The sequence below is a fragment of the Sphaeramia orbicularis genome, chromosome 21, assembly GCF_902148855.1.
Source record: "Sphaeramia orbicularis chromosome 21, fSphaOr1.1, whole genome shotgun sequence".
NCBI lineage: Eukaryota > Metazoa > Chordata > Actinopteri > Kurtiformes > Apogonidae > Sphaeramia > Sphaeramia orbicularis.
This window is the reverse complement of record NC_043977.1, coordinates 26,391,654-26,419,495: the sequence shown is the minus strand read 5'-3', so window position 1 is coordinate 26,419,495 and position 27,842 is coordinate 26,391,654. Positions and strand designations below refer to the sequence as shown.

Here is a 27,842-nt window from a genome sequence, read left to right as displayed (position 1 = left end):
ATGAATTGCAGTGTATGGGATGGTGCATAAGTGTCCACTGTGTTGGCTGATATGGAACTAAAACAACAAAACCCATGAATATACCAGACAACAGGTGTAGAATAACTGTCCACTGCAGTGACCAGTATGCATGAAAGGGTTAATGTGTTATTGCAGGACATTACTTTTGTAAATTAAAAAAAAATAAAAAATATTGTCATGTAGAAAATCAAGGTCAGTGAAGTTACCATGTGGTTCATTGTCCATAAGTGGCAAAATAAACAATAATAAAATAATAAAATACAAGAAATATATATAAAAAATGCAAGAAACACACGTGTAATATGAAAGTAACATGCATTTTTGAACATTAGAACATCACTTTTCTACCATTAGACCAACATAAGTGCTGATCCAGACCCCTGTCCACATCCACATTCTCCCTTTGAATATCATTTCTTACATTAGTACCATTACTTCATGGTACCTAACAAAGCAGGTACACTCACTGTTCATGCAGAGGTGGACCTTACAGACCCTGTAGACCACATTGGACCTGAGATTGTTGGCTCACTGTCCTCACTGGAACTGTTGCTGTCACTGTCTTGTAATGTATGCGGAAATTACCAAAAAGAGTCACTTGCCCGATAAAAGGTTAATATTAAGAACATATTTCGCTTATGCAACAGCACTTAGTCATACAGGAGGCAGCAGTGGCTATCTGTAATCTGATTTTATTCTTATCTAAATGGATCAATGACATATGAAAGTGAAATCGAATGTCTTATAAATCTTGCAACTGTTGTTTCAAACCACAAAAATATGAAAAAGTGAGCTCCCCTGTGAGGCATGGTTCACATACTTGACAAAATGACGGATGTAGGTAATGCACTTCTCCGTTCTGATCATCATTACCTCTGCCAAGGAGGTTATGTTTTTGCCAGGGTTTGTTTGTTTGTTTGTTGGTTAGTTAGCAACATAAGTGAAAAAGGTATGGATGGATTTTGATGAAATTTTCAGGAAATGTCCAAAATGGGATGAGTAACAAATGATTAGATTTTGGGAATGATCCAGATCACTGTCTGGATCCAGGAATTTTTAAAATGATTCTTTATCTGTGGGAGATAGGGATATTTTCAACATATGTATGTGTAACTCCACAATAAATGGTCAGAGTGCTTGGTAAAAAAAAAAAAAAATACAAAATAAGTTCCCAACAGGTTCTAAAAGATATTGAAGATTGAGGATCCAGATCAATCTTCGGGGGGTGGGGGGATTTTTGGTTTGTTCCTCTGTCTGTTTGCAAGATAACTCAAAAAGTTATGGATGGATTTGGATGACATTTTCAGGAAATGTTGATACTACCACAAGGAGCAAATGGTAACATTTTGGTGGTGATGGGGGGCTGATCTGCCTTGGCGGAGGTCTGCGCTCTCCGAGTCCTTTTCTAGTTATTATTATTGAGGGATAAGGGGGCAGTATGTGATAAGACTTATGAAATTTCCCCACATTGGTTTTAAATAAAATCTTATCTTATCTTATCTTATCTTATCTTAATTACAACAAATAAAGACTATAACAAGCTGGATGAAGAGAGGAAGAAGTTAATTTCAGTGATAAAAGTAATAAACTTTATTGCTTTATCTAAGTAAGTTTATGTTGGTGTGTACACTGTAAGACCGGATAAGTTGAGTTTACTTAAAAAATCTGAGTAATGAAAATTTAAGTGTATTAAACTTAAATGCTTGGTTTGAATGGAATTGCTATTTTAAGTACAACACACTAAATGTCAAGTTAATTTAACTAAAAATTTGTTGCAATGTCAATGGCTTAGTATAATCATTAGACTTGATATCATCATTTCATTGTACTCAATTCCAAGTTGATTTAAATTAAAACCTTTTGCAACACAAATTGCTCTATTAAATTATTCAACTTAGTATATTGTAGCATGGATGGAAGTTAGATAGGAAGTCAGCTCAGTGTACAATTTGTCAATACAGGAAGTCACTTTGAGTTGACAATGAATAAAGATTTTTAATCAATGAGAACAATTATTGATGAACAGGAAAGCCATTGTCTGGCCTATGGCTCTCACTCATGGTGCAGCTCTACAAAAATACAAAAATAAACACAAAAAGGCCAATAAACATTACCATACACACATTAAGTCAAAATTAACACTAACACCACAACGCTGCTGAACCCCTGCACATAAAAATAACATTTTCTCAACAACATGCCCAATACCCACAATGCAATGCGGAGATAAAAAGGTGTGGTTATGACTAAAACTGAGTGATTTAAACCCATTCAACTTAAACTTTTTCGTACTTTCGACTATGTCTACAAATTAGTAGAATATACTTAACATTTAATAGTAATGTAATAAAACTTAAATCATATAAGTACATTGTAATTAAAACATTTTAGTAAATACAAAGTCCGTGTCACAACGGGGGGGAAAAGAGAGGACTCAAGTGCACGGTACAGAAGAAAGCTAAGGAAAGGCGAACGAATCCAGGAATAAAAAACTAAAACACGGAAAAACAAAAAAACGGGTCCCTTCAGTACCGGCTGAGTCCATGAAGCGCTGGTCCATTTTTTCCTCTTCACTCTTTTCCATAACCCGGACATTATCCATTTTTCATCTACGGACTCTGACCCAGGTTTTGTGTGTTTTTTTTGTCTTCCTTTATGGACTCTGTTCTTGGTTCTGTGCTTTCCGTTGTTTAGTTTTTATTTTTGTTTAATAAACTTGTGTTTTTTCCCTTCAGTACCGTGCATTTGAGTCCTCTCTTTTTTCCCCGTTGTGACAGTCCGGGCTTATAGTGTAGTGAAGAAAAAAAGAACCGGTCTAAACTGTAATGGACAGCCTTTGTTTTCCACTAACTGAGCAGCAGCAAACAGAGGAGGTGAACAGGTGGCATCTAGTGGCTGTAATACTTATGGATAGTGAGTTATTTGAACTAGGCCTTAAACACCCTTCACAGTTGTTATTGTTCTAATTTATCTACATTCAGAGTCATCCTCTTTTTAGATTAGAATCTTAGGCAATTTCGCACAGGCTTCATTTGTGTACAGGGTGGGGAAGGAAAATTTACAATGAACATTTAGTTGTTTTTTCTCAGCAGGCACTACGTCAATTGTTTTGAAACCAAACATATATTGATGTCATAATCATACCTAACACTATTATCCATACCTTTTCAGAAACTTTTGCCCATATGAGTAATCAGGAAAGCAAACGTCAAAGAGTGTGTGATTTGCTGAATGCACTCGTCACACCAAAGGAGATTTCAAAAATAGTTGGAGTGTCCATAAAGACAGTTTATAATGGAAAGAAGAGAATGACTATGAGCAAAACTATTACGAGAAAGTCTGGAAGATACTATTAAAGAAGAATGGGAGAAGTTGTCACCCGAATATTTGAGGAACACTTGCGCAAGTTTCAGGAAGCGTGTGAAGGCAGTTATTGAGAAAGAAGGAGGACACATAAAATAAAACATTTTCTATTATGTACATTTTCTTGTGGCAAATAAATTCTCATGACTTTCAATAAACTAATTGGTCATACACTGTCCTTCAATCCCTGCCTCAAAATATTGTAAATTTTGCTTCCCCACTCTGTACGATACTGATATAAATTATTCTCATATCATTGAGCAACATTTGGATTTGGATTTGATATTCCGATTTCCTGTCACTTACTCTCCAGGCTCTCTTTACATTACATTCATCTGATTGGAGCCAGGCTGCAGAATCTGAAGTGTAAAAATGAGTCTCAGACATTTTCTAAACCAGGGGTAAAAACATGCATAGATCAGAGGGTTTAGACAGGAGTTAAAATAGAAAAGGCAGATCGCTAAAGCTTCTGACGCAGAATTGAACAAAGTGTCCTGGCCTGTAGTGGTGACTAAAAAGTATGGGCAGAGACATGATAGAAACGCAATAATAACCACACCAAGAACCCTGGCGGCCTTCATCTCTGATTTCTTAACTGTAACACCCCCTTGAGCTGTGGAAGATGCAACGTGTGATCGCATGGCACGGGCCTGAGACACAACAACCACAAACACCCTCATGTACAGAATTAGAATAAAAGTGAGAGGACTAACAAAAGACACAATTAGATCAATAAGTCCTCCAGCGTAATCAATAACGGTCACACATTGCCCGGTGCAGGTGTTATATCGGCCCGGTTCTTCCATGTTATGCTTCATCAACATAGTGTGACAAAGCGCAGAACCGAGCCAACACAGACAGTTACAGATCTGAACTCTTTTAGGGGTGACTTTAGTCGGGTAATGCAGAGGGTCACATATGGCCACATAACGGTCAACTGATATGAGGATCATTGTTCCTATGGAGGCAGATGTGATAATATAGTCTAAAACACGATATACAATACACATGATGTCACCGAGATACCAGCATCCGTCTATGAGGACAATCTGAAAGGACATGAGCAGACCCACGAAGAAATCCGAGACAGCCAGAGAGAGGAGGAGGAAGTTGGTGGGGGTTTGAAGCTGCCTGGAGAGAGAAAAGAAAAAAAAAAAAAGAGGAATATACTGCATAGATGCTCAATTTGATCAAATATCATTCAAGCAGATAAAGCTACACCTGAAAAAAATCAAGAAGTAAAACATTTAGAAGCACGTGTTATTTTCAAAGTCGGTTTAGAATTAAGAAACTATATTTACTTAAAATATTACTTGTAGTGGGAGATAGAGATGATAACCAGCAGGTTGAGAGCAGTGGTGACCACAGAGATAGCAGACAGCACAAAGTAAATAAGCGAAGTTTCAAAGTGAGAGCGCATGAGCTTTTTACAAGAAGCATTAAAGAGGTGTGGGAAACAGAGGTCGCTTTCTCCCAGTGTCTCCATCATCAAACAGTGGAAGAGACCAGAAGTGTTGGTTGCTGGCAGCTTATAACTACTACTGTTTTCCATATAACGGATGAATCAGTCAGTCCTTCTCCCTCGTCATCTGTCCTCCCACCTTCTCTCCGGTGAGATGTTTTTCCTAAGTAGTTTTTTTTTTTTTTGCTTGTTTGTTTTAAACTTGCTGGGCCAGAAAGATTCTGGGAATACTTCAGTGTAACATCGAGATACGGCTATTTTTTTTTTTTTTTTTTTTATAGATTAGAATGAGATGCCACTTTAACATTTTCTCATCAGATTAACGATGTGAAATAGTTTGGAAGAACAACATCAGACATGATTTTTCATTCAAAGCTGTTTTTTTGTTTGTTTGCATTTTTTAAATTTTTTTTTAAATTTCTGCTGCTGAAGGGTACCACTTTACAATAAGACTATCGATATGATGGATTTATAATTGGTTTGTAGTTACTATTTGGGATGTGCACATTTTACAAATCATTGATACACTGTTAAAACACATTACATAAACGGTAATGGTGCCCTGTTACCAAATAGTGAACCTGCATCATCAGCCTCATATTTTATAACTGAGCCTCCATTGTCATCTCCATCAGCCATATCAGCCTCATCTGATATTTATTAATAAATCACTAGGATTACACCACCAACAGCATATCTAAATACTCAATAAATGCCATAGTAATATGGTAATATGGTCTTTTAAGGTGTATTCACACCTGGAAAGTCCTTTGGTCCACTTTGGTTCGGATTGAATGCAGACCTTTTTTTCTTGTTTGTTTGGGTCGGATTGCATTATATTTGCACTTTTTGCTAGTGGACCAAAATTTGTAAACAGAAGCATGCATGTGATGAACTGCACTGGCATTGGACAGAAAAGTCGGGGGTGGGGTGAATCAGGGACGGCAGGTGTTGATGAAAACAAACATGAAGGTCCTACATGACCATTGACCAAATGTCAATGAGACATTCCATCGCTTCATTGCTCCATGTCTGTCCACAGCTCATGGCTGCTGCTATTAGTTCCGCAGCTTGGCTACTTCCAGTTTTGTTGATTACCCACAATGCTACATGGCTACGATGGCTCATCAAGCACAAAAAGGTGCATGGTTGGTTGGTTTGTTTTGGCTCGAGGTCGGTTAACCAGTCAACCAGCCCAGAGTCCATTTGGAAACCGGGCGCTTGTTTGGTTCAAATCAGATTTCTCTCACTCCTAAATAAAAGTCTGGAGTTTCCAGGGAAATGAACTCTGGTCCATTTTAAACAGACCAAACAAAGTAGGTCTGAATACACCCTTAATCCTCCTGAGTCAACTGGCCAGACTCTCCTCTTTAGTGCTCCAACATAGATCTACCCAGGGAGGGAAGCTGTGTGATCCACACTCCTGGTCTGCCAGTTTGGTGATATTCAGCATGGTGGCCCCTGCTACCAGTACCCACCACTGGGTTCAAGGAACCCCCACACAACACCACCAACTACCTTCTAACCACAGCTCAGAACAGTTGCTTCACCAACAGAGTTGCTGAACATGATCCATCTGAACCTTATGTCCCCCACCTCCTTCAAGCTCTTCTGTTGGTGGGAGTTAAAGAGGTCATGGGTAGGGTCTCTGTCAGGTATTTCCAGCCCACTTTCACTATATGATAGGCTTACCAAGTCTGACCAGCAGCCCCCGTTGTCATTAGATCCAACTCAACACAGGTAGTGATCAGCTGACAGTTCTACAAATATCCAGAACACATGGTCCATCAACTTGAGGCCTAGGGCAGGGGTGTCAAACTCATTTTAGTTGACAGTATTTTCATTTACCATCCTCCTGATTTTTAATTTTTGCATCTTCTCTTGTGCTTCTGTTTATTACTGTCTTTTTAATTTTACCTGGAACCTGAGTCTTTCATAAAAGTCTGATTAACTAATATGACATTATCTTGTTTATTTGATATATTGACTGACTGTGTTATGTTGTATGCTGAACCTTAACAGACCTAACCCCCTTTCTTTTCAAACAGCCTAACCCAGGGGTGTCAAACTCATTTTATTTCAGGGGCCATATTCAGCTAAATTTGATCTGCAGTGGGCCGAACCAGAAAAATAATAACAGAATAACCTATAAATAATGACAACTCCAAATTTTTATCTTTGTTTTAGTGCAAAAAAACCCCCAAAAAACATTAAATTATGAAAATACGTACTTTTATAAACTATCCAAAAAAAACCAAAACAAAACAAAAAAAACCTGAAAAAAACTGAAATTTAAATTAAAAAACGTAAGAAAATTTAGTGCAATTTTAACAATATTATTCCTCCATTTCTCATTTGTCCATGTGCATTATGGATCAGATCTACAAAGACACTAAACACTGAGGAACAGGCAGAAAATTGTTCAAACTGTGCTGAATTTTTTTTAGACATTTCAGGTTGTTTATATTTGTTCAGGTTATTCACATTTTAGTGTTACAGGATAGTCTGTAAATGTAAATATTTTCATAATTTAATGTTATTTATGCACTAAAACAAAGAAAACAAATTAAGTTGTTAATTGTAGAATTTTTTTTACTTAATTGAAGATTTTTTTGCTTAATTGAAGATTTTTGGCTAAATTTGATATTTTTCTGGGCTTAATTGAAGATTTGTTTTACTTAATTGAAGATTTTTTTTTTTTTTGCTTAATTCAAGATTTTTTCCTTAATTCAAGCTAATTTTTTTTTTTTTGCTTAATTCAATTCAAGACTGTGGAATTTTTGCACTTGGCTAAAACATCCCAGGGGTAAAACTGGACCCTTTGTCGGGCCACATTTGGCCCCCGGGCCGCATGTTTGACACCCCTGGTCTAACCCTTTCCTCTTCTTTCTTTTGGGATCTGACCTCACAGACTGCAGACACAGCCTGATTCCAGCTGTTTATTTCAGATTTCTACCACAATTGATTAATAGCTCTTTTGTGTCTGATTATATTCATTATCAGAATGATTAAGGTTTTTATGTTTGGAGATTTTAATGCTCATATTGTTGTTTCTTCTTGTAACTTTGCTGCTGATTTTATCTATTTTATATAATTGTTTAACTTCACGCAGTATGTGTCTAATACATAGAAAGGGTAATAATTTGGACATTTTGTTTTTCTGAGGCTTAAATGTACAGTTTATTGTGTTCACTGGAGGGAAGCACATTTTAGTGGCCATATTTGTTTCGTCTTGAAAATGTCAGTAGAGATCGTTCAACCCTTCCTGGGTCCAGTCTTCCACCAGTTGTCTTTACCATTAATCACTGATCAATGCAATACTCTGGAAGTCTCTCTAGTCCACTTAACATTATTACAATTTCTGTTTCTTCATGTACTATTTTAATTGGCTGTTGTATTATAGACATGATAAATCTCACACAAATTGATTCTTTAAACAACTACTTGTGAAACTGAGATGAAAAAAGCCATTTTAAACCCATCTCAATCAAAAAATTGCAGGCCTGTATCTGTACGGTCTTAAAAAAACATATAATGTAAATTATTAAAGGTCTTGTACACACTTTCTGCATGATCTTTAAAAAAAAGGCTCATTTTTATACATATGCCTGATCGTAGTCTGCAATTTAAAATGAGATTATCAGCACCAAAATAGGTTATTTCCAAATGCTATTTCCATCTTCCTTGGTCAGGTCGGACAAAACTGGACTGCTTTACGGCAGAGTTATGTCACTATGACAACACCACACCAACCGGCACAGTTTAGTAGTGACACGTGAGCTGAACGAGTGAGGAGTAAGATCTGTCCTTTTTCCTAAAGAAATGGATTTCTTGGATTCATTTTGTTGTAATGGTGGACACTGGAACTGGAGCTGGACTGGCAGAAAGAAAAAGAAAGATAAACAGGAGAGTGAAAGAGCACAGACTAAAACACCTGCAAACCTCTGCATTGAACCGATGGATAAAACTAAGGCAGTTAAAGGAATGAAAACAGAGCTGGAGTTGTCCCTCTTCCTTCTCCACAGGTACAGAATGCTTCTGTTTTTTCTACATATGCATTGGAACATTGTATTGGACTATAGTGTCTGCTGGTAGCTCAGTCAAACACTTAGTAAACACTTGTGTGTTAGCCACAGGGCTAGCTCTGTGACGTGGGTAATCTTTTTGATTTGGAGCATTGTTTCAGTCCAAACTAAGGGCTTTGGAAGGTGAGACTGAAATGGTTCTGTATGGAGTTGAATGTTCATGCTGGGGCCTGGATACTAAACTGTCCTTCAGGAACAAGACAATTCTAACAGTAGAATACTGTGAATGCAGAAGGCTGACGCAGCTAGCACTGACCTGCTAATGCAGAAAGATGAAGATGTTGAATGACTGAAGCCATTTATGAAAATGACTGAATACTTTGTGGAAAAGCTAGCGCAAATGTATATTATTGGGACATGTCTTAAACACCGGTCTGTGAGTAACACTTAAAGCTATACCGTATGACGTGGCATTTTTACACTTTTCTTTTGTCAACTTAAAATGCTCCTAATAAGCATGTGTCAAACTAAAATATAAAAGAAATCCACCAGGTTTTGAAACTCAAAAATGTTTAATTCTCATATAGTTCTGATAAAAGTCTGACCAATCATTTTAGTCGGTCCGAATGAAATAATTGGCCGAACCTGGCTGAGCCTCCTGTCAATCATCCATTTGGCCATTCAGCATCCGATCCATTATCACGCTCCGCACCTGATATGTGTACCTCTGAATCTGACGCTTCACTCACGCTGCTCCTCCTGTCACGGACCACAGTCTACTGTCTATGATGTGTATGGATAGAACTCAAATGCACATGTGGAAGGGAAAAAACGGATTTATTAACAGAAACAACAACTAAGGGGAACAAACAGGAGTCTGATGAATGAAGGATGGAGATAAAGTCCGGAAGTCAGCTGTACTGGACTGAACAGATAGGTCTGCAGGAAGCTCAGCTTTTATGACCACAGTACTGATTCAGGTACATGTACTTGGTGTCACACAATGTAGGATTATGTAGGATGATAAATGTATGGACTATGAAACCTCAAATGTCCACGGAAAATTCGCGGAGGCCGCGCGTTCACAGTGCGCGTGCTGGGCACCTCATCAGCTGAAGACACTGACCCAGCGCTGCACAGACCAGACCCTTAAATTCAGGGTCTACTGATGGAACAGGGGCCGCAGCAGGTGGATGATGGATGTGATTACTGAGGGAGGGGTCCACGGACACGCTGAAGTGGACCGAACCTCCACTTCCACCTCCGCTTCCATCACGCGCATCAGGTAAGAGAAAAGCGTCAGAGCTCAATGACACTGAGGGATTTACATACAGTTCTATCAGGCTGCCCTCCGCGTCAAAATCCGACGCAGAAGGGGTACCCCCTGCATCAAATAGTGCCGAACGGGGCTCTGACCATGCGTCCATTTCTGATGACTTGGGATGAGCGGGCGGGGCTTTGGAGGGAGGCGGGTTGTTCATGTTCAAACTTTACTAAGTGCTGTGAGAAATGCCACATCGGTAGGTATAGCTTTAAGAGCTCCGGAATAAAAGAGACATAGAAGCAGGAGTCAGACTTTCAAAGTTTGGTTTCACTTTAGTTTTCATGCCAGTCACTAAACTATGCTACAAACAGACTTCATGAAGTTTGCTTGTTGTCTCATTTCCAACGTCACTTTGCATCTGCAAGTTACTGTCTGGAAAAAACAAATGCAGAGTTGTAAAGAGGATTCGCTCTTTAGTCAATAGCTTCAAAACGCCTTAGCCAGAGTTATGCCCTTATGACAGTATACACTACTGCTCATGGGAAGCGGAGTCTTTGTCCCTTAAAAACACCACCAATTCTGGTGTCGCTGCAATCCACTTTAAATTAATTCTCTGTAAAGGACCTTTAACAAACCCTTGAAAGACAAGACTTTAATTCCAAGGTAATCATGGGCTCAGAAGTAATGTCAAAATATAGCATACAGTATCAAATAAATATTGTATAAATATGACAGTGAGGTGCAGTGGGGTTCATGGCTGGGGAGGCACTGACTCCTTCAGGGTCAGATCTACAAATACATGGTGGCCTGAGAAACTGGAATAGAGAGAGTGGGCAAAAGGAATGGCCTGGGTATATGGGCTCTGCATCAAGTCAGCATAGGTAGACTGGCAGGAACTCAACAGGAAACCTTCAAAAAGAGCCATTTCAAACTAAAAATAAAAAAAGTTTATGGTCTTACCTTTATTTGTACATGAAATCCATGCGCCGATCCTTCTGGACAAAAATGTCTATGACTTTTTTGTAGAAGTCCTCCTTGTTGTTCTTCAGTTTTAAAAGTCTCTCCGACTCAATGGAGATCATCGCAAGGGATGAAAGTTGTCCTTGATCAGTCCTGTTCCGACTGTATGATTTGATTTTTTTCAATGCTGAGAATGACCTCTCTACAGATGCTGTTGTCACTGGTACTGTGAGCACTAACTGAAGTAACTTAGTGGCCTCAGGAACAGTCTGGATGAGGTCGTTCTGGGCCAAAAAGCTGAGAAGCTGTCCAGGGGACTTGCATTTATTTAGTTTGTGAGCTATACAGTCCGATGAGATCTGCCTTTAGTCTCACAAAGTCAAAAAACCTTGCATATTTTGACAGGCTCTGCAGTTTCGTGTCATCAAAATGTTGTGACATTTCACTAAATTTTGTGCAATCCACTAAACCAAGGAAAGCTGGCTCACCAAAATGATTAAACCTAGCCTTCATCTGATCACTGATATTATCAAGAATGTTAAAAAACTCTTGCTTCCTTTCATCTCTGACTGACTCTGTATGTCCTGTGTCTGCCAGGCCAAGGACGCTGCATTCTGCGCAAATCGGTCATAAAAACTGTTAAACTCCAGTCTTTTGCGTTCTAGAACTTGAAGTGTGTCGCCAATCCGCGCACAACAGTATTGGATATCCAACACTTTGTTTTGTAGCACTCTAAAAAGTGCATCTGGTTCACTAAAAATGTCCTCATATGTCATAAGTAAAAAGCATGTTGATGCTTTTGACAGCCACCGATCATATCCTGTTGCCATCATCAGAGTTTCATTATCCCAGTTGTCAGGATTTCCCAACATAATGTGGAATAAAGCACGAAGATCATTTTGGTACATGCTTATTGTCTGAACCAGCCTGGAGTTAGAGCTCCAACGTGTGGGTGCTGCTCTGGGTAAACGCCGCTTTACCACCTCATCCATTAAGTGGGTGCGCTTTGTGGACTTGCTAAAAAACGCCCCTAATCCCTCAGCTGTTTTGAAAAAGACTCGACATGCAGGTATGCACTTTGCCGAATGCATTCGTACAAGGTTCAATTTGTGCGCGTAGCAGTAGGTGAACATGGCCTCGGGCACCTTTTCTTTAATTTTAGCCTGCACCCCATTAAGGTCTGATGTCATTACAGAAGCCCCATCATACGTCTGAGCTACAAGCTTTTCAACACAGGTGTATTTCTCCAACACACCTATAACATAACTCGAAATAGCGGGGGCTCGTCTGTCTGCACTAACATCATCAAAACCCAAAAACGCCTCCTTCACTTCACAAGCCGCTTCTGTTTTGGCTACATAGCGCAAAATGACAGAGATCTGAGCCTTGTTTGTGACATCGGTTGTCTCGTCTACTTCTACTGCAACAAACGAGGCTGCGTTAACCTCGTTTTTAATATAATTTCTGATGACATCACCGACTGCTTCAATTAGATCGTTTTGTATTCTATTTGACAAGCCAGAAAACACAGTGGATGTCTCTAAATGTCTAGCTAGCCTATCGTCTTTCTCAGCAAAAGCATACAATAGTTCAACGTAGTTGCCACGATTAGCAGAGCCTGCACTCTCATCATTACCACGAAATGACAGCTGTTGTTTAGCAAGGAAACAGGTTGCATTGATGAGGTCTTTTAAAATCTCTCTATTTTCTTTTACCTTTGCATTGTGTACGCTAATGTTGAGTCTCCGCTGTTCATCCAAGGCCAACTCTATCCTGGAAACCCCAAAAGTTTTCAAAGCTATCTGGCTTTGAATGTGAGTGGATGATAGTTCGTGTCTGCCGAGGCTTCGAGGCAAATTCTTCATGTCACCATATCCATTTTGAGTCCAGACATTGTCACTCGATGAAAACAGGAGACATGGAAAGCAGAAAAGGCGATTTCTCCTCGGACACCCACATAGCCAGTTTTTTCGGGTGTACCACTCTGTTTGAAAAGACCGGGTAATGCTACGTGTAGAAGTCTGAAGCAAACCTTTCAGCTCCGGCGTTGGTCTTCCTTTTCTTATCACTTCTTGCTTTGAATGAAAATCCAGATTTGAGAATTTTCTCAGCTCAGAAATGTAATCCTCCATTTTTGATGTGGTGTATTAAAGTGTATGAAAAAGAACGAAGAAGATTATAAGCGCATGAATCTGTGGACTCACTGGCGCCATCTATCATGAGGCAGGGGTACTGTTTGCCTCCCCTAGTGACTTTTTCAAAGCGGTTTTATGATTAATCTGCGAGCCTAAACACATTACAGAAATACATTCCATACGTTATGCAGATTATGGAAGGATAGAGCATATAATCAGAGTGTTTGAAAGCATTTTAACTGCGATACACAGAGGGACAGCGACACAATATTTTCATAGCGTACCAGCAGAGTTCATGAGGGGAGGAGACAGTTCTCCTGGAGGCACAGCACAGCGCTGCCTCCTCCCTGTATTTGAACGGAGCATGCGGAAATTCTGCTTTTCTAATTGACAAAAAAAAAAAAAAAATAATAATAATAATAACAATATTGGATTCGAATGGAAAATGAGTTTATAGGACACACTAGCTGACAACTATCAACATTTATTATATTTTATAGTCAAGTTTTTTTTCTTTTCAAGATTGACAAGGGAGGCTCTGCCTCCCCTGCCTCCTCTGACTGCACGTCACTGAAATATGAAAATGTATGCATTTTTCCACAGTAATTTCAAAAATCACAATAATGTGACTAAATAAAAACATGTAATTCTAAATGTGAATAAATGAGCCACTCCCCATTTATGGCATCACTACCTTATCTTTATTTTCTATCAACATCAGAAATCAAAGATCTTTACACTGATTTAAGTTTTTCATGTGTCTCTACAGTACATTGATCTGACTGGAGCCAGGCTGCAGAATCTGAAGTGTAAAAATGAGTCTCAGACATTTTCTAAACCAGGGGTAAAAACAGGCATAGATCACAGGGTTTAGACAGGAGTTAAATAGAAAAGGCAAATTACAAAAGCTGCAGATGAGGCACTGAGTAAGGTGTCCTGGCCTGTAATGACAACAAAGAAATATGGACAGACACATATTAGAAACACAAGTACAACAACACCCAGAGTCCTGGCTGCTTTCAGCTCAGATTTTTTAACACTTACAGTCAGTGAACCCTGGACTTTGACAGATGTAACATGTGATCGCATGGCATGGGCCTGAGTCACAGCCACCACAAATACCCTCATGTACAGAAAAATAATAACAGTAAAAGGACCAAGAAAAGTCAAAACAACATCAACAAGTCCTGCAACATAATTAATAACAACTACACACTCTCCAATGCAGGAGTTATACCGGCCTGGTTCTGCCAGATTATCCTTCAACAACAGAGTGTGACAAAGTGCAGAAACAAACCAACACACACAAACACATAGTTTAACTCTTTTTGGACTGACTTTAGTTGAATAATGCAGAGGGTCACATATGGCCACATAACGGTCAACTGATATGAGAACCATTGTTCCTACTGAGGAAGATGTGATAATGTAATCTAAAACATTATATATAGTGCACATGAGATCACTAAGATACCAGCATCCATCTATGAGGATAATCTGAAAGGACATGAGCAGACCCACCAAGAAATCAGAGACAGCCAGAGAGAGGAGGAGGAGGTTGGTGGGGGTTTGAAGCTGCCTGGAGAGAGAAAAGAGGAAACTATCACATGTAGAGTCACTTATTTGACCTTAATATCATCATCATTCCAGTAGCTGAAGCACAAAGAAAATGTTTAGAAGTTTCCAATAATAAAACAATAAAAATCACATATAATATTACTTGTAGTGGTGGATAGAGATGATAACCAGTAGGTTGAGAGCTGTTGTAAGAAGAAAGATAGAGGACAGCACAATGTAAATAAACATGTTTTCAATGTGAGGACGCATTATCTTTTTACAAGAAGCATTAAAGAGGTGTGGAAAACAGAGTTCAGTTTCTCCTAGTGTCTCCATCATCAAACAGTGGAAGAGACCAGAAGTGTTGGTTGCTGGCAGCTTTTAACTACTACTGTTTTCCATTTAACAGATGAATCAGTCAGTCCTTCTCCCTCGTCGTCTGTCCTCCCACCTTCTCTCTGGTGAGATATTTTTCCTAAGTAGTTTTTTTTTGTTCGTTTGTTTGCTTCTTTTAAACTTATGGGGCCTGAAAGATTCTGGTATAATATCGAGATATGGCTATTATATAATTATATAACATATATAATTATAATAATTTCCGCTGCTGGAGGGTACCACTTTACAATAAGACTATCAGAATTGGTTTGTAGTCACTATTTGGGATGTGCACACTTTACAAATCATTGATAAGCTGTTAAAACATATTACATAAAAGGCAATGGTGCCCTGTTACCAAAAGGTACAAAAGGTAACCTGCATCATCAGCCTCATATTTTATAATTGAGCCTCCATTGTCATCTCCATCAGCCATATCAGCCTCATCTGATATTTATTAATAAATCACTAGGATTAAACCACCAACAGCATATCTAAATACTACTGGCATTGGACAGAAAAGTCGGGGGTGGGGTGAATCAGAGACGACAGGTGTTGATGAAAACAAACATGAAGGTCCTACATGACCATTGACCAAATGTCAATGAGACATTCAATCGCTTCATTGCTCCACATCTGTCCACAGCTCATGGTTGCTGCTATTAGTTTTGTGGCTTTGCTACTTCCAGTTTTGTTGATTACCCACAATGCTACATGGCTACGATGGCTCATCAAGCACAAAAAGGTGCATAGTTGGTTGGTTTGTTTTGGCTTGAGGTCGGTTAACCAGTCAACCAGCCCAGAGTCCATTTGGAAACCGGGCGCTTGTTTGGTTCAAATCAGATTTCTCTCACTCCTAAATAAAAGTCTGGAGTTTCCAGGGAAATGAACTCTGGTCCATTTTAAACAGACCAAACAAAGTAGGTCTGAATACACCCTTAATCCTCCTGAGTCAACTGGCCAGACTCTCCTCTTTAGTGCTCCAACACAGATCTACCCAGGGAGGGAAGCTGTGTGATCCACACTCCTGGTCTGCCAGTTTGGTGATATTCAGCATGGTGGCCCCTGCTACCAGTACCCACCACTGGGTTCAAGGAACCCCCACACAACACCACCAACTACCTTCTAACCACAGCTCAGAACAGTTGCTTCACCAACAGAGTTGCTGAACATGATCCATTTGGACCTTATGTCCCCCACCTCCTTCAAGCTCTTCTGTTGGTGGGAGTTAAAGAGGTCATGGGTAGGGTCTCTGTCAGGTATTTCCAGCCCACTTTCACTATATGATAGGCTTACCAAGTCTGACCAGCAGCCCCCGTTGTCATTAGATCCAACTCAACACAGGTAGTGATCAGCTGACAGTTCTACAAATATCCAGAACACATGGTCCATCAACTTAAGGACTAGGGCAGGGGTGTCAAACTCATTTTATTTCAGGGGCCATATTCAGCTAAATTTGATCTGCAGTGGGCCGAACCAGAAAAATAATAACAGAATAACCTATAAATAATGACAACTGCAAATTTTTATCTTTATTTTAGTGCAACCCCCCCCCCCCCCATTAAATTATGAAAATACTTACTTTTATAAACTATCCCAAAAAAAAACAAACTGAAAAAACCTGAAATTTAAATTAAAAAAACGTAAGAAAATTTAGTGCAATTTTAACAATATTATTCCTCCATTTCTCATTTGTCCATGTGCATTATGGATCAGATCTACAAGGACACTAAACACTGAGGAACAGGCAGAAAATTGTTTAAATTGTGCTGAATTTTCTTTATACATTTCAGGTTGTTCATATTGGTTCAGGTTATTCACATTTTAGTGTTACAGGATAGTCTGTAAATGTAAATATTTTCATAATGTTATTTTTTTTGCATTAAAACAAAGGAAAAAAAAAAGTTGTTAATTCTAGAATTTTTTGGCTTAATTCAAGATTTTTTTTACTTAATTGAAGATTTTTTTTTTACTTAATTCAAACTAATTATTTTTTTTTTGCTCAATTCAATTCAAGACTGTGGAATTTTTGCACTCTGCAAAAACATGCCAGGGGCAAAACTGGACCCTTTGGCGGGCCGCATTTGGCCCCCGGGCTGCATGTTTGACACCCCTGGTCTAACCCTTTCCTCTTCTTTCTTTTGGGATCTGAACTCACAGACTGCTGACACAGACTGATTCCAGCTTTTTATTAGGCCCGAGCCGAGTAAAGCCGGCGCAGGGCCTATTGAGTCTGCAGTGGGCGCATGGGGACGAAATCGCCAGTGACGCGGTCGCCTTTCGCCACTCTCACACATATTCACATTCACGGCACTGAGACCTTTCCGACGATGTATATGACATGTGCACAAATCGCATATTTACACCTGCTCAGAATGAATGGGAGTCAATGGGACACGCCCACTCGGGGTCAGTCACATGTGTGTAAGTGCACGACAGGTGACATCTGACCCCACACACATGTGGGGGACCTCGAGAACTTTCAAAAAAGGGCAAATACGTGGTTGCCATAGAAACGGCTATATTGTTCTTGCTCAGATTATTATTATTTTTATTTTTTTTTTTGTCTTATTTTTCTTTCTCCTGCGCTTTGAGCTCAATTTTGACCTTCTCAACATTTACGAAAACTCACCAAATTTTGCCTAAAATTCAGAAGTGTGAGAAATTGAATTTACATATAGGTTTCGTAGATGTCGGTAAAGAAATGTTGCGGCAGCGCCCCCTTGAAAAGTGGAAATGCATTGTGCCAATGGGAGCGCGTCCAACATAAAGTTTGTCGTAGAGCCACGAAAATTGGTAGACAGATTCATCATGAGGAGACAAACAAAAAATATTATTATGGCCACGCCCCTAAACCAACCCTTAGTCGGCCATATTGGATTGAAATTTCCAAAATGCTGAGTCAGCGTTTTCGCTGAAGTTGTATTTTAACTATCTCCTACTAAGCCGTTTGGCCGAATGAGCTCAAAATCGGTGTACAGTATCTAAAGAAGTGGGGCATCAAAAGTTAGCCAAATTTTTTGAATCGGCATCACCGTTTTTGTGTGACAAGGTTGCAAACTTTGCGAAGTTTTTTCGAAAATTTACCATCATAAAAATTGCTTCAGCTAAGACATACGAACAGCGATTTGGCTGAAATTTGACTCAGACGTCCATCTCCCAGGCCTACACCCATTTATTAAAAGAAATTGAAATTTCGCACTATAGCGCCCCCTACAAATGTACATTTACAAAAATGACATCAGTTCGGACATACGAACACCGATTTGGCTCAAATTTGACTCAGACATCTGTCTCAAAGGCCTACACCTATTTATCAAAAGAAACTGAAATTTTGCACTACAGCGCCCCCTACAAAAAATTTTAATACTTTTTATTAAAATTGCTTCAGTTCGGACATACGAACACCAATTTGGCTCAAATTTGACTTAGACGTCTATATCCCAGGCCTACATCCATTTATCAGAAAAATTTTAAATTCGGCACCATAGCGCCCCCTACAATGTTACCTTTACGAAAATTACTTCACGTTAGACATGCGAACACCAATTTGGCTCAAATTTGAATCAGTTGTCAATCTCCCAGGCCTACACCCATTTATCAAAAGAAATTGCCACTTCGCTCATTAGCGCCCCCTACAAATTTACCTTCACGAAAATTGCATCAGTTCAGACATACGAAAACCGATTTGGCTCAAATTTGACTCAGTGGTACATCTCACAGGCCTACACCCATTCAATGGAACAAATTGAATTTTTGCTCATAGCGCCCCCTACAGATTTATATATACAAAATTTTGTTCAGTTCGGACATACGAACACTGATTTGTCTCAAATCAATTGTCAATGTCCCAGGCCTAAACCCATTCATTAGAAGACACAAAATTTGGGGCTACAGCGCCACCTGCTGAACGATGAGCATACTTCCACTGGACGTGCCCTTGGCGAGGGCCTTTAGATGCCGCTTGCGGCTTTAATTTCAGATTTCTACCACAATTGATTAATAGCTCTTTTGTGTCTGATTATATTCATTATCAGGATGATTAAGGTTTTTATGTTTGTAGATTTTAATACTCATATTGTTGTTTCTTCTTGTAACTTTGCTGCTGATTTGAGCTATTTTACATAATCGTTTAACTTCACGCAGTATGTGTCTAATACATAGAAAGGGTAATAATTTGGACATTTTGTTTTTCTGAGGCTTAAATGTACAGTTTATTGTGTTCACTGGAGGGAAGCACATTTTAGTGGCCATATTTGTTTCTTCTTGAAAATGTCAGTAGAGATCGTTCAACTCTTCCTGGGTTGTCTTGTTGTCTTTACCATTAATCACTGATCAATGCAATATTATGGAAGTCTCTCTAGTCCACTTAACATTATTACAATTTCTTTTTCTTCATGTACTATTTTAATTGGCTGTTGTATTATAGACATGATAAATCTCACACAAATGGATTCTTTAAACAACTACTTGTGAAACTGAGATGAAAAAAGCCATTTTAAACCCATCTCAATCAAAAAATTGCAGGCCTGTATCTGTACGGTCTTAAAAAGCATATAATATAAATTATTAACAAACCCTCGAGAGAAAAGACTTTAACTCAGACTTTAACAAAAGTAAAGTCAGAATATAGCATACAGTATCACATAAATATTGTATAAATATGAATATGCATAAATTTTTTCTCCAGTAATTTCAAAAATCACAATATTGTGTCTAAATAAATACATATAATTATAAATGTGAATACATGAGAAACTCCTCCTTTATGACATCACTACCTTATCTTTATTTTCTATCGACATCAGAAATCAAAGATCTTTACACTGATTTCTGTTTTTCATGTGTCTCTACAGTACACTGATCTGACTGGAGCCAGGCTGCAGAATCTGAAGCGTAAAAATGAGTCTCAGACATTTTCTAAACCAGGGGTAAAAACAGGCATAGATCACAGGGTTTAGACAAGAGTTAAAGTTGAAAAGGCCAAGTACAACAGCTGCAGATGAGACACTGAGTAAGGTGTCCTGGCCTGTGATGACAACAAAGAAATATGGACAGACACATATTAGAAACACAAGTACAACAACACCCAGAGTCCTGGCTGCTTTCAGCTCAGATTTTTTAACACTTACAGTCAGTGAACCCTGGACTTTGACAGATGTAACATGTGATCGCATGGCACGGGCCTGAGTCACAGCCACCACAAATACCCTCATGTACAGAAAAATAATAACAGTGAGAGGACCAAGAAAAGTCAAAATAAGATCAACAAGTACTGCAACATAATTAACAACAACTACACACTCTCCAATGCAGGAGTTATATAGACCTGGTTCTGCCAGATTATCCTTCATCAACAGAGTGTGACAAAGTGCAGAAAGAAACCAACACAAACAAACATATAGTCTAACTCTTTTCGGACTGACTTTAGTTGAATAATGCAGAGGGTCACATATGGCCACATAACGGTCAACTGATATGAGAACCATTGTTCCTACTGAGGCAGATGCAATAACGTAAGATACAACATTATATATAGGGCACATGAGATCACTAAGATACCAGCATCCATCTATGAGGATAATCTGAAAGGACATGAGCAGACCCACGAAGAAATCAGAGACAGCCAGAGAGAGGAGGAGGAGGTTGGTGGGGGTTTGAAGCTGCCTGGAGAGAGAAAAGAGGAAACTATCACATGTAGAGTCACTTATTTGACCTTAATATCATCATCATTCCAGTAGCTGAAGCACAAAGAAAATGTTTAGAAGTTTGCAAAAATAAAACAGTAAAAATCACATATAATATTACCTGTAGTGGTGGATGGAGATGATAACCAGCAGGTTGAGAACTGTAGTAAGAAGAAAGATAAAGGACAGCACAATGTAACTAAACATGTTTTCAATGTGAGAACGCCTTATCTTTTTGCAAGAAGCATTAAAGAGGTGTGGAAAACAGAGTTCAGCTTCTCCTAGTGTCTCCATGTGTCCATCATGCAGTCGAGCAGGAGACTAGAAGATGGTGATCTCTCACAGCTTTTATCAACACTGTCTGTCATTCAACTCTCTCCCTCCCTTCTACACGACACATTTTTTTTCTTAGTAGAGCAGGGCAACCGTACGAGCAGGGCCGGCTCTCGCCATCTTTCCATGATGTCATGTGCCTAGAATATTCTGGGTTGTTCTCATGAGTTTTGAGCATTTCACTGCAATTTTTCCAGTTATTAACCCCATTATTGATTAGCTAATTTGAATGTTTTGTGGGAGAAGAGCTTTGAATCAGAAGCACTATAAACTATTTCTGTTCTTAGAATAAAACACCTGCTTCTGTTGATCATCTCTCCAGTCACTAATTGTCTGTAGAAGTAGTGGTGGTGGCCACTTCTCCCATCTTGAGAGGCTGTTGAATAGTGAATGCTCAGTGCATGGAACGTGTAGCTTCAACATACAAACTATTAGCTGAACCAGTAATTGTTCAACATAACATTAAATCTAGTTGTGGTTATGCATGACTGAAACAAGAGGTTGCACTATAATTAGTTACACATGCTCAACAATATTTTAACAATAAGGGCCATTTCATTGTTAACACATGGGCACACAGATGTGTATGCACTGTGATGCATCAAGATGCATTGGCCGCCATGATGCGTGCTTGCGTCTCAAAATGTGTTGTCCATTTTTTTTATACTCGACGCAGCGAGGTATGTAATACCATATGTCACCAGCAGGGGCAATACACAAGTCATGTAGTTTAACTGAACTTGTTATTAGTGCTGTCAAACAATTACAGTTTTAATCAGATTAATCAAAGGGTTTCTGTGGATTAATTTAGATTAATCACGATTAAATATCATTCATTTTTAATCTATATTAATCGTGTTTTATTTTGCATGAGCATACAGACTCAAGGAAGAAGGTAATATATGTGCACTTAACGTGTTTGTCACAAGCTGGGTGACGCATTAGCCAAAGCGGTAGCAGAATCCCCGACTAATGCGTGCTTCTTGTTAATGTGGACTTTTAAGATGGAAGTGCTTCAGAGAAAAGAAAACTCCTTCCTGCAGAGTGTGCATAATACTTATGTTCCGTCTTTGTTTTTTTTGTCCTCATATCTCCATCCAGAGGGCCAACGTGCTGTTTAGCGTTTTCCATCTTCATGGGTTGGTTCTGCTGCCTGTCACAACTGAATCAACTGCCCATTTATTCATGCGCGATGCTAACTCTGCTTGGACAAACTGCCCCAAATGCATTAACAGAGAAGTTCAGTCATTCTGCTCTACAGATGGGATATTTGCGTTAAAATCTTTAATCCGATTAATTATGATGATCCATTAGTCCACGTTAACTCGTTAATTTTGACAGCCCTAGTTGTTATATTTACAGAAGATGATGACGGTGATTCACCAGAGTCTGCGGCAGAAAGCGAGCCACTCAAGTCAGCAGGTCGAAGACAGACATTCAGAAATATTGGAAGTGCTTGTCCCGTTTCGAATTTGTACAGGCCAAACTAGAGGTTGGGATTCCTTGTCCTGATTCCGTCTCTGCTGCTGTTCAGAGACCGGACATACCGTCGTCTTTATTTGGCATGTTTTTTTTGCGCCGCTGATTCAAAATCAACATTTTTTTGTATTACAACCTGTTCTATGTTCTTTGTGCTCTTAAACTGAAGGGTCAGACAGGATGTTCACTAATAAAAAGTGACACGGGCATTTACCGATGGCTGTCTATGTGATTATTCTCTAGTGAATTTGGAAATGAGTAATTATGTGACACATGAGAACAGGAAGAAACGGTAACATGGAACAAATGCCCATGGGCCAGTAAATCTACTGACTGAGGTTTGTTATGCACCAGGCATTACTTATGTGGTTCTACACCACAGGGCCGTGTAGAGAGCTATAAAGGGGCAGGGGCTCAAACTTCCAAAAGGGCACATGAAAACGAATAACCACCAATTACAAAGTTCACATTTAGCAACAAGCAACATTATTAATCCACAGCAAGTCAAAGATTGACCAAATGGTCCAGATCAATGTTCTCAGTACTGGGTGTGTCCTCCCTGAGCCCTAACACAGGCTGTGCACCATCTGTGCACACTCTGGATCCACCTCCTGATCCTATCTTGGGGGGATGTTGTCCCACTCTTCCTGAAGGGCCTGTATGAGCATCTGGCGGTTGCCAGGTACTGGACGCCTAGTATACTCGGATCTACCAAGAATATCCCACACATGTTCAATGGGATTGAGATCTTTGACTTGCTGTGGATTAATAATGTTGCTTGATGCTAAATGTGAACTTTGTTGAACTACCCTTTGTCATATTTTACATTATCCTCTGGATACTCATCCACTGTTTTGTTGTTTGTTGTATTTCGTTTGTTAATTAAATGTTTTTTTAAGAACAAGAAATAATTTGTTTTCATATTTAATAAAATAGTGTGAAATGGCATCACATAGAATATATGATAAGTTTCTTTTGATGTTCAGTTTCTATATAAGTGAAAATAAAGATATAATGTGTAGAAGTTTTTGTGTGTTAATACCCTGCAAAAATCTAAATTTTACCACGTGTATTTTTCTCATTTCTAGTCAAAATATCTCATCACACTTAAAATAAGACAAAATCACCTAAAGAGTAACTTTTCAGTGAGATATAAAAACTTGGTTTTAGACAATAGATCTTGAAAATCTTATTTCAAGAAATCTTAGTAAGATAATTTTCACGTGTTCCATTGGCAGACTTTTTTGCTTAATTCAAGATTTTTTTTTTGCTCAATTCACCAAAAAAATCTGCCAATGGAACAAGTGAAAATTATCTCGGTAAGATTTCTTGAAATAAGATTTTCTAGATCCATTGTCTAAAAATAAGTTCTTTTTATCTCCCTTACAAGTTACTCTGTAGATGATTATGTCTTATTTTAAGTGTGATGAGATATTTTGACTAGTAAATGAGAATAATACACTTTGTAAGATTTTGATTTTTGCAGTGTAAGTCCAAGACAAATTCTTAAAAACAGATGTTAAATTATGTATAAAAGCATGACAGTGAAAGTTAATAACTAGAAATACCCTCATTTTACATCTGGTTTTACACCTGCTTTTACAGTGAAACATTGAATATTTAGTTTCTTTTCATTATAGGACATATTTATGATGATATTTAGGTCCACAGTTAAGAAATAACCATGTAGAGGAAGTGTTAACCCAAGCCAAACCATTTAACATTACATGATAATAATAAAGTTTATATTGTAGTATTTCTAGCTGTATCATTTAATATTGACCAGGTCGATGGGAATATTTGTGGAGGTTTGTGGTTATTTCAAATAAGATTCACTCAAGATGTTTGAGGCGAACATGGATATTACAATAACCGATCCAGCAGTTTCTGAAACAAAACCAGAAATGTCAAAGTGTTGGCACTGATGAAAGAGTCAGGGGATTTTACATAAGTTGTATGACTCTTGTACACCAAAAGGGCCGGATTTAGGTATTGGATGAGAAGAAGAGTTGGATCTGTTTTTTTTTTTTTTTTTTTTTTTTGATGCAATTTTATATTGGTTTAGCAGAATTTAATTACTTCAGCACATTTTAACCAATTAAGACCCAGTGGTACTTTTATGGCAGCTTCTAAATGATTTTTTTTCTCTCTTTTTAATGTTTCTCATGTGATTTATCACCATTTATTATAATAAAAACCTCTGTGTTTTGCATTTTTCAGTGTAAATCACTTCCTTTACCTTATATTTAATTTACTGATCATGTAGATGTTCATTAAAGCTCAGAGTAAACTTAAAGGTATTATGCAAAAACAGAGAAAACTGAAGAAAAAGTGACTGTTTCAGCAAGTGAGGACTATTATCATGCGTTATAATTTTACAGCTAAAACTCAACAGTTTATGGAAATAAAACATAAGCAGATCTGTGTGAGTGCTTCAGCAGGACTCAGACTCAGGTGTGCACCCAGTTGTTAGAGTGAGCTAGTCTGGGAGCTCATTCCATGATGTGACGATGATATTGAATTATTTACTCACGATCGTGTTTTGGCCCCAAAACTATAGTTGTTGAAGAATAGGACCAGGACCAAAAGTGAATGTTTTGGGCAGATAGCGGGGTGGACTCTCACGTTCCTGGAATCGCGGAGCTTCCCTCCTCCTCGTTCGTTCTCCAGACCGCATGACATGTGCACGTGTGTGTGTTGCAAGCAAGGTTGCACAGGAGGAAGGGGCGGGGCGTGACAGAGATGAAAGGGCACCATGACCAGGTCCAGTGACAGCCAAATTAAACCACTCTTAACATTTATTATCATTGATCAAAACTTTAGTCACGAAAATTTTAGTCATGCAGTTTTTTGCGTAAAAAAAAAAAAAAAACAGTAAAAAGGGTACTGGTATGCAGAGGATCAAAATGGCAGGGCTCAAAGCCCCCCTGGCCCCCTGCTTTGCACGTGCCAGAATATGATACATATTTTTTTCAGTATTTCTGCAAATTAATATATTGTCATTATTTTATACAGATTGTACATGTGCGTAAAAGGGTCAGACTTAATTTATGGCATTACTATCTTATCTCTGTCTCCTAAACACATCGGAGATGTCCACAGCATTGCATTATATTTTCTATAAATGTTCCATTTCTTTATCTGTTTTCCATGTATCCTAAGATTTCAGGCCCATCACTCCACAGACTCTACAGTACATTGATCTGACTGGAGCCAGGCTGCAGAATCTGAAGTGTAAAAATGAGTCTCAGACATTTTCTAAACCAGGGATAAAAACATGCATAGATCACAGGGTTTAGACAAGAGTTAAAAGAGAAAAGACATATTACAAAAGCTGCAGTTGAGGCACCGAGTAAGGTGTCCTGGCCTGTAATGACAACAAAGAAAGCTGGACAGACACATATTAGAAACACAAGTACAACAACACCCAGAGTCCTGGCTGCTTTCAGCTCAGATTTTTTAACACTTACAGTCAGTGAACCCTGGACTTTGACAGATGTAACATGTGATCGCATGACACGGGCCTGAGTCACAGCCACCACAAATACCCTCATGTACAAAAAAATAATAACAGTGAGAGGACCAAGAAAAGTCAAAATAAGATCAACAAGTCCTGCAACATAATTAACAACAACTACACACTCTCCAATGCAGGAGTTATATAGACCTGGTTCTTCCAGGTTATCCTTCATCAACAGAGTGTGACAAAGTGCAGAAAGAAACCAACACACACAAACACATAGTCTAACTCTTTTCGGACTGACTTTAGTTGAATAATGCAGAGGGTCACATATGGCCACATAACGGTCAGCTGATATGAGAACCATTGTTCCTACTGAGGCAGATGTAATAATGTAATTTAAAACATAATACACAGTGCACATGAGATCACTAAGATACCAGCATCCATCTATCTGGATAATCTGAAAGGACATGAGCAGACCCACGAGGAAATCAGAGACAGCCAGAGAGAGGAGGAGGAGGTTGGTGGGGGTTTGAAGCTGCCTGGAGAGAGAAAAGAGGAAACTATCACATGTAGAGTCACTTATTTGACCTTAATATCATCAGTATTCCAGTAGCTGAAGCAGAAAGAAAATGTTTAGAAGTTTCTAATAATAAAACAATAAAAATCATATATAATATTACTTGTAGTGGTGGATAGAGATGATAACCAGCAGGTTGAGAACTGTAGTAAGAAGAAAGATAAAGGACAGCACAATGTAACTAAACATGTTTTCAATGTGAGAACGCCTTATCTTTTTGCAAGAAGCATTAAAGAGGTGTGGAAAACAGAGTTCAGCTTCTCCTAGTGTCTCCATGTGTCCATCATGCAGTCGAGCAGGAGACTAGAAGATGGTGATCTCTCACAGCTTTTATCAACACTGTCTGTCATTCAACTCTCTCCCTCCCTTCTACACGACACATTTTTTTTCTTAGTAGAGCAGGGCAACCGTACGAGCAGGGCCGGCTCTCGCCATCTTTCCATGATGTCATGTGCCTAGAATATTCTGGGTTGTTCTCATGAGTTTTGAGCATTTCACTGCAATTTTTCCAGTTATTAACCCCATTATTGATTAGCTAATTTGAATGTTTTGTGGGAGAAGAGCTTTGAATCAGAAGCACTATAAACTATTTCTGTTCTTAGAATAAAACACCTGCTTCTGTTGATCTTCTCTCCAGTCACTAATTGTCTGTAGAAGTAGTGGTGGTGGCCACTTCTCCCATCTTGAGAGGCTGTTGAATAGTGAATGCTCAGTGCATGGAATGTGTAGCTTCAACATACAAACTATTAACTGAACCAGTAATTGTTCAACATAACATTAAATCTAGTTGTGGTTATGCATGACTGAAACAAGAGGTTGCACTATAATTAGTTACACATGCTCAACAATATTTTAACAATAAGGGCCATTTCATTGTTAACACATGGGCACACAGATGTGTATGCACTGTGATGCATCAAGATGCATTGGCCGCCATGATGCGTGCTTGCGTCTCAAAATGTGTTGTCCATTTTTTTTATACTCGACGCAGCGAGGTATGTAATACCATATGTCACCAGCAGGGGCAATACACAAGTCATGTAGTTTAACTGAACTTGTTATTAGTGCTGTCAAACAGTTACACTTTTAATCAGATTAGTCAAAGGGTTTCTGTGGATTAATTTAGATTAATCATGAT

General features: G+C 38.7%; 3 protein-coding genes and 1 pseudogene across 3 annotated transcripts; all 4 read right to left on the bottom strand.

Moving 5' to 3' along the window:
- Nucleotides 1-3,704: 3,704 nt before the first annotated feature.
- On the bottom strand, nucleotides 3,705-4,870 carry LOC115412748 (trace amine-associated receptor 13c-like). The gene is made up of 2 exons (XM_030125389.1): nucleotides 4,698-4,870; nucleotides 3,705-4,515 (listed from the first exon to the last, which is right to left on the bottom strand). The coding sequence occupies exons 1-2, from the start codon at nucleotides 4,868-4,870 to the stop codon at nucleotides 3,705-3,707; spliced, it is 984 nt and encodes a 327-aa protein (XP_029981249.1).
- A 9,119-nt stretch (nucleotides 4,871-13,989) lies between these two features.
- On the bottom strand, nucleotides 13,990-15,123 carry LOC115412636 (trace amine-associated receptor 13c-like; annotated as a pseudogene).
- A 4,889-nt stretch (nucleotides 15,124-20,012) lies between these two features.
- On the bottom strand, nucleotides 20,013-21,143 carry LOC115412539 (trace amine-associated receptor 8a-like). Its single transcript, XM_030125099.1, has 2 exons — nucleotides 20,971-21,143; nucleotides 20,013-20,829 (listed from the first exon to the last, which is right to left on the bottom strand). Exons 1-2 carry the CDS (start codon nucleotides 21,141-21,143, stop codon nucleotides 20,013-20,015), a joined length of 990 nt encoding a protein of 329 aa, XP_029980959.1.
- Nucleotides 21,144-25,849: 4,706 nt separating this feature from the next.
- LOC115412540 (trace amine-associated receptor 8a-like) lies at nucleotides 25,850-26,980 on the bottom strand. Its single transcript, XM_030125101.1, has 2 exons — nucleotides 26,808-26,980; nucleotides 25,850-26,666 (listed from the first exon to the last, which is right to left on the bottom strand). The coding sequence occupies exons 1-2, from the start codon at nucleotides 26,978-26,980 to the stop codon at nucleotides 25,850-25,852; spliced, it is 990 nt and encodes a 329-aa protein (XP_029980961.1).
- Nucleotides 26,981-27,842: the final 862 nt, after the last annotated feature.